This window comes from Cucurbita pepo, chromosome 17 (assembly GCF_057944985.1).
Source record: "Cucurbita pepo subsp. pepo isolate OVF chromosome 17, ASM5794498v1, whole genome shotgun sequence".
NCBI lineage: Eukaryota > Viridiplantae > Streptophyta > Magnoliopsida > Cucurbitales > Cucurbitaceae > Cucurbita > Cucurbita pepo.
This window is the reverse complement of record NC_141814.1, coordinates 3,091,264-3,098,386: the sequence shown is the minus strand read 5'-3', so window position 1 is coordinate 3,098,386 and position 7,123 is coordinate 3,091,264. Positions and strand designations below refer to the sequence as shown.

General features: G+C 36.8%; 1 protein-coding gene across 1 annotated transcript; it reads left to right on the top strand.

The window, feature by feature from the left end:
• Nucleotides 1–1,010: 1,010 nt before the first annotated feature.
• Nucleotides 1,011–3,554, top strand: LOC111778616 (transcription factor UNE10). The gene is made up of 6 exons (XM_023658546.2): nucleotides 1,011–1,208; nucleotides 1,320–2,019; nucleotides 2,281–2,373; nucleotides 2,441–2,506; nucleotides 2,987–3,343; nucleotides 3,421–3,554. The coding sequence occupies exons 1-6, from the start codon at nucleotides 1,117–1,119 to the stop codon at nucleotides 3,499–3,501; spliced, it is 1,389 nt and encodes a 462-aa protein (XP_023514314.2). The 5' UTR covers nucleotides 1,011–1,116; the 3' UTR covers nucleotides 3,502–3,554.
• The last annotated feature ends 3,569 nt before the right edge of the window (nucleotides 3,555–7,123 follow it).

Here is a 7,123-nt window from a genome sequence, read left to right as displayed (position 1 = left end):
ACCGACTGCCAACACAAACCTAACTGAACCGTGGTTTTTTTTAAATTAAACCCAATCAAACCGGTTCCAAAGAAACTAATGATATCAAAATAATATAGTTTATTTAAAAAGAAAAAAATTGAACTTTAGATAATTTATTGCATTGCTTCGTTAGAAATAAAAATCTTAAATTATGCAAATATACATACATAATTATTAAGCATGTGTGTTTCACGTGAAATTGAAAAATAACCATTTTTTGCTTCAAGCCGAGAGATAAATGGACCAATGAAATAACTCCCCAACTGCTATACGTTGACTAGCTGTACAAACAGCGCGTGGATAACACGCGGCATTACCTTAAAGCTTGATTTTCCTGTAACGTGTTCCTTCTGCCACCACATGTCATTTGGATATTTTAGGCAATATTGATTTCCACGTGTTTGACACGTGTACCTCACATTATAATATAATCTCTTTTTTTTTTTCTTTTAATAAATATCTTTTCCTAGTCACCCACAGAAATACTTAAAAACTATTTAGATCTGAAACAATAACGATAAAAATAAAATAAAAAAAAAAAAAAAAAAATCTTCTCATTAAATATGAAATTAAAACCCCATAAACTTAACCATAATATAAAATAATTATCTCCACTTTATGAATATATAATACATAATAAATACTTTCATATATTTTATTATTTTTAGTTCAATTAGATCGCATACAAAAAAAAAAAAATTGATATTAATTTTCTGGTAAAGATCCCAGAAAAATACGTAGAATTCATATAGACAATAAAACGAAGATAGAAGATAAGAATGTCAGGTTATCCAAACATAGAGGAAAACTTTCGAGGGGACCTTTACTAGTCTTAAATGTGTCAAATGTTCACTAACTCGAGTTGGAAGCTAACGATTATCTCCCTAATTAATACTCGTCTTTTCCAACATATTTTATTCTAGAGTGTCTATATATATATATTTTGGAGTAATAAGTCCATAACATTATTATTATTATTATTATTTATCATTAGTATTATTAGCATTATTAGAATTTCAATTTCAAGCATTGAAACCGACCACCGTCTCTCTCTTTCTCTCTGATTTTCTCCACCACCGAAACACAACGCACAAAATGAGTCAGTGTGTTCCTAATTGGGACCTCTCCGCCTCCGCCGCTCCTCCCCCGTTCCACGCCTCCTCCGCCTCACACGACGTCGTTCCAACGTACGCTCTCTTTTTCTCTCTCTATTATTTTTTAATGATTTTTTATTTTATTTTTGGATTTTGGGTTTTTTTTTTATTTATTTTTTATTTTATTTTTTTATATTTTTGTAGGTTTGAGTATGAAGTAACGGAGCTCACATGGGAAAATGGGCAATTGGCTATGCATGGGTTGGGGTTGCCGAGGGTAACCGGGAAGATTCAGCACGGCGGCGGAGGAGGAGGAGGAGGTGGTGGTGGTGGTGGTTCTAAGAATACGTGGGATAATAAACCGGCACGTGCGAGTGGCACGCTTGAGTCTTTAGTGAACCAAGGAACTTGCCATGGTGAGATTATTGGTTTTAACGGCACCGATTTAGTGCCGTGGTTTTCCGACCACCACCGACAGACACTGCAAACGCCGGCGGCTATGGATGCGATGGTGCCGTGTGAAGCCGGCAAGGCGCCGGCGGAGTCGAGTGATATTCGCGTGGCAACGCGTGTGGAGAACGAGAAAGGTAGGATGGTTCACGGGAAAGGTGGGAGAGTGATGGCGCGTATGGTCCACTCGGGCACGGAAGGGAGTGGGTGTCGGAATCAGATGAAGGTGAGTGGAAACGCCGCCAAGTTCGGCGGGGAAAGTGGTAAGAAAGTGACGTCGGACACTCGCGATAGAGATTATTCCGTCGTTAGCGGAGGCGGCGGAGGATTGTCCGTCACTACCGCCACGTCACAAGAATCGATGGATAATACGAGATCCGGCAAAATATGCATTAAAACCACCACCACCGCCGCCACTGACGACCGTGACTCCGTCTGCCATAGCACACATCAGGCAATATTTATTCTTTTTCGTAAAAAATTAAAATTATGTTGTTTTTAATATCAATTTGGTATTAGGAATTACGACTCTCCATAACGGTATGATACTGTTCGCTTTGAACATAAGCTCTCGTGTCTTTGCTTTAAGTTTACCAAAAGACCTCATACCAATGGAGATAGTATTATTCACTTATAAACCCACGATGATTTCCTAAATTAGCCAATGTGAGATTCACTCCCAATAATCTTCAAGGTTTGGGACAATTGTGTTCAGGTGGAAGAAGAAGACAGACATAAAGAGAATTCAAAATCATCGATTTCTACTAAAAGAAGTCGAGCTGCTGCAATCCATAATCAATCCGAACGGGTAACTTTTATTATTATTTTTTTTTTTTATGGTAAATCTTTTTATTTATTTTACTTCAATTTTGTAGAAAAGGAGAGATAAGATTAACCAAAGGATGAAGACACTGCAAAAGCTGGTTCCAAATTCAAATAAGGTACACTTTTACAGTAATGGTGACAATATCATATCATCGTGGAGAGTCGTGATTTCTAATATGCTATTAGAGTCATACTCTTAACTTAATTATATCAATAGAATCTTCAAATGTCGAACAAATAGAAAGGTGTAGTCAGAAGTGACTCAAGTGTCAAACAAATTGTGTACTTTGTTTTTTGTTCGAGGACTCCAAAGAATGAGTCGGAGGGTCTATAGTGGACTGAAAAGCCCAAAACAAAGCCACGAGAGTTTATGCTTAAAATGGGCAATACCGTATTATTGTGGAGATGGGTGATTTCTAACACGACCATATTGTTTGACGAACACGACTCTCCACAATTAGCAGACCAATGGAGATGGGTGATTCCTAACACGACCAATGGAGAGAGTATTTTTTTTTTATAAACCCATGATCATTTCCTAAATTAGCAGACGTGGAATTTTCATCATCCAACACATATTACTTAATTATTATTAGACGGACAAAGCGTCGATGCTGGACGAAGTGATCGAATATTTGAAGCAATTACAAGCTCAAGTACAGATGATGAGCAGAATGAATATGCCAATGATGGTGCCGATGGCACTGCATCAGCAGCTCCCATTGGCATCGTTGATGAATATGCCAATGATGGGGATGGCGAGCATGGGAATGGGTCTAGGAATGGATCATTTAAACATGATTGCCAATCGCCCCGCCCTCGCCGCTGGAATGTCTCCGCTCCTTCACCCCACTGCCTTCATGCCCACCGCTGCATGGGACGGAGGCACCGCCGATCACATCCAACCTCTTCCGACCGACCCCCTATCCACATTCCTTGCATGTCAATCACAGGTCAATATTGAATTTAATATGATTCATTACTATTAATGCATCATTTAATACACTTTTTGTGTGTGTTTTCTTTGCAGCCGATGGCAATGGAAGCATATAACAGAATTGCTATGATGTTTCAACAACACCCCTCCATGGCGGGCGGCTCCAAGAATTAATTCATTCATTTTCTAAAAAAAAAAAAAAAAAAAAGTGGTGTGCGATTAATCAATGTTATCAGAAAAATAATAAAAAGGGTAAATGTAAAAGTAGAAAATGAATATTACCGTTGAGTTTAGAGTTTATTTTTGTAGATATTGAATTGCTTTCTTGTAACTATCATTTTTAAAAAATTAGACTGTATGTGAGATCTTAGGTCGGGATCTTAGGTCGGGAGAAGAACAAAACGTCCTTAAATTGAAAATTTTTCACTAGCAAACGTGTTTTAAACTTCACAGAGAATAAGAATGGTCAACTCATTGACAGCCTTGACGTGACCGAGTAAAAAGGGAAGGAAAGCTGCGGAAACGATTATAAAACTTTTCATCCACTTACCTTTCTTATTAATAATTTTGTTTTTGACTTTCTGTTTTTAGACATTAAGATTCTATTCTAAACTAATAATCGAAGAAGAGAATTGAAAAAGTATAAATAATAATAATCATAATAATAATTGTTGTAAATAGGAAGAAGGAAACAATGTGTGTCAGCTCCTCAACAGTGTTGTGTGTGGCAAAAGAACAAACATGTAACGTGGATGTGTTTGCCATACAAAACAATGAGGCTTTAAATGATTGGATGTGTACATCTCAACTTGGTTTTAGCTTTCACCACAAAATCCTCCTCTTTTTTTTTTCTTCACCCTCTCAGCCTCACTCTCACTCTCCCTCTACTATCACGCTTGAGGGTTATTGGTAGCGAGTCCGCTAATTTAGTGGAAGATCATAAGTTTATAAGTGAAGAATACTATCTCCATTGGTAATGAGACTTTTTGGGAAAGCCCAAAGCAAAGCCATGAGAGCTTATGCTCAAAGTGGATAATATTGTTGAATGATGGAAGTCCCACGTCGACTAATTTAGGGAATGATCATGGGTTTATAAGTGAGGAATACTAACTTCATTAGTATGAGACCTTTTGGAGAAGCCCAAAGCAAAGCCATGAGAGTTTATGCTCAAAGTGGACAATATCATTCCATTTTGGAGAGGAGTCATGCCCTAAACTTAGTCGTGCCACAATAGATTGGTGAATCCTCAAATATCGAACAAAGAACTCCAAAAGAAAAGGAGTCAAGCCTCCTCGAAGGCAGTAAAAAATGACTAAGACTCCAAAGGAGTCAAGCCTCGATTAAGGGGAGGTGCACTTTGTTCGAGGGGAGGTGTTAGATGATGGAAGTCCCACATCGGCTAATTTAAGGAATGATCATGGGTTTATAAGTGAGGAATATCATACCATTGTGGAGAGTCGTGTTCATCTAACATGGTATCAAAGTCATGCCCTATACTTAGCCATGACAATAGAATCCTCAAATATCGAACAAATATTGTGAGCTTCGAAGGTGTAGTCAAAAAGTGACTAGAGTGTCGAACAAAGGGTGTGCTTTGTTCAAGTGCTCCAGAAAAAGAAGTCGAGTCTTGATTAAGGGGAGGATGTTCGAGAGCTCCATAAGCCTCAGGGGAGGCTTAAAAGAAGTCGAGTCTTGATTAAGGGGAGGGTGTTCGAGAGCTCTATAAGCCTCAGGGGAGGCTTATAGTGTACTGTATTTAAAGGGGGGATTGTTGAGGATTGTTGGGAGTGAGTAAACCATTGTATATCCGTGAGGTGGTTGAAGTTGGTTTGGCAGGTTGTGGGGCGTGAAGCATGCTTCTTCAGAGCATTTCTCGAGAATTCCGACGATTGAATTATTATTTTTTTTTAATTTTTGGCCCACATTATATAATAAAATTTGAACTTCGAAGCAAATGTTTATTTTATGATACAACCACTATATATATATTTTACCATTAGGAGACAAAGAAAGTGGATCTTATTTGAGCACTCAAAGATTGAATAATTGACCTGAATCCACACAAAAGTGGAAAGGACCAAAACATGTGGTTATTTAAATGTCCAAGTGTTTACTTCCCAATCCAATCCTTCACACAAAACTCCATTGCTTTTATCTTCAATGTCTAAATCAATACAATCATAGGTTCCATACACACCTGGTTTTTGTACCACTACTCAACAACCCAACAAGCTTTCTTTTCACTCCCACCAAATCACCATTGCATCCACTCACTTACCTTTTCTTTACATGTTCGCTCTATCTATTCTATTATCACTTCTAACTTTTTCTTCCCTTTTTGACATATTTCATTTATGATAGTTGAGAATCAAATTCATCTTCTTCTTCTCTTATGATGGAAAAGAGTTGAGTTGAGTGGAGGAAGATGATTTTTTAAAAGCTTAAGATGATATGAGGGTGCGTACGTGTATGTCGCGACGTGTTCAAGACTCAAAAACATGAAGAGACACGGTAAAAAAGACGGTAAAGTTTGAAACATTTCAAATAAACACAGATATATTTTATTTACAAATTTAAAATGATGTTTGAATACATTGGGCGTGGTAAATGAAACAACTTGTAATATTAAAACAGTTAAAAAAAATACAATATGGCTATGTATGATCGCCCAATGATCATAGTGACCATCAAATCTCGGAATAGCAGGTTGAACGCGAAGCTATCAACTTGTCTTTCTGCTACCATTCTTGATGATACAAGATTGCTCTGATATCAGTTGTTGGTAACCGTAGAAAAATTTGGTAGAATTCTTGGGAGAAAAGAAGTTTGTATTACTAGAGAAGAATGCTTAATTGATTTTCTACTCTTCTAGCCAAGATATATATACATATAGGTAATTTGCCGGGACCTTCCCCAATACCATTCATTATCCAAAAGTCATGCACCTAATTAATTATGAACTAAAGAAGCTATGCGTATCTATTCATACATGTCTTTATACATATATATACAAGTGATCCTTCAACGCATGTATCTATTCATACATGTCCTTATACATATATCTACAAGTGATCCTTCAACGCATATATCTATTCATACATATATCTACAACTGACCCACAAATAGATGGATCTCTAGCAATGTTAAAATTGGAGGATTGAAGAATTAGCTGAAGAAATTTAGTATATCTCATCTCATTCTATATTGTTTGTATCATGGAATCAGGTTTGAAAGGGCATCTTCACGATTTAGGACTCAGGTGAGTGCTCCATTTGACTTGTTTTTCTTAGTTACATTCTCTCTTTCAAGGGAATTGATTGAATAGAGAAGTACATCTAGCATTTGGTATGATTTATTGGACGAGTCATGGGAGATCATAATGTTAACACTTATTGTATATTTATTGCAGGTTTCTAACCTTGCTTCTGAGGCAAAGAAGGCTCATGAACTTGGCCACTTTGGTTACCTAGGAAGATGATGCATGATCAATAGGTGAGTTCCTCATGTGCCCACCTCGATTGTAGAGACCCAAGCTAGACTACGTAAAACAATTACATTGTTTTTCAAATGATTTTAAGGTAATGTATATTTGCATATGCGTAGCTCAGTTAGGTCAAATGTAATATTGTCTACCAAGTTTAGGAATATATATTTAGATATTTTATCACGAAAGATATCTATTTTTAACAAAATTATTTACGTGTTTTAGGAAGAGAGATATACTTACTAAAATGATTTAGGTATTTCACGGATAAATGATTAGATATTGTAAGAATAAATTGTTTAGATTCTAGGG

Bases quoted from the DNA above. Each gene is read 5' to 3' on its own strand.
- LOC111778616 (XM_023658546.2), top strand. From the start codon at position 1,117: ATGAGTCAGTGTGTTCCTAATTGGGACCTCTCCGCCTCCGCCGCTCCT. The intron at 2,374-2,440 runs GTAACTTTTATT...TCAATTTTGTAG, and splicing joins TCCATAATCAATCCGAACGG to AAAAGGAGAGATAAGATTAA. The intron at 2,507-2,986 runs GTACACTTTTAC...AATTATTATTAG, and splicing joins TGGTTCCAAATTCAAATAAG to ACGGACAAAGCGTCGATGCT.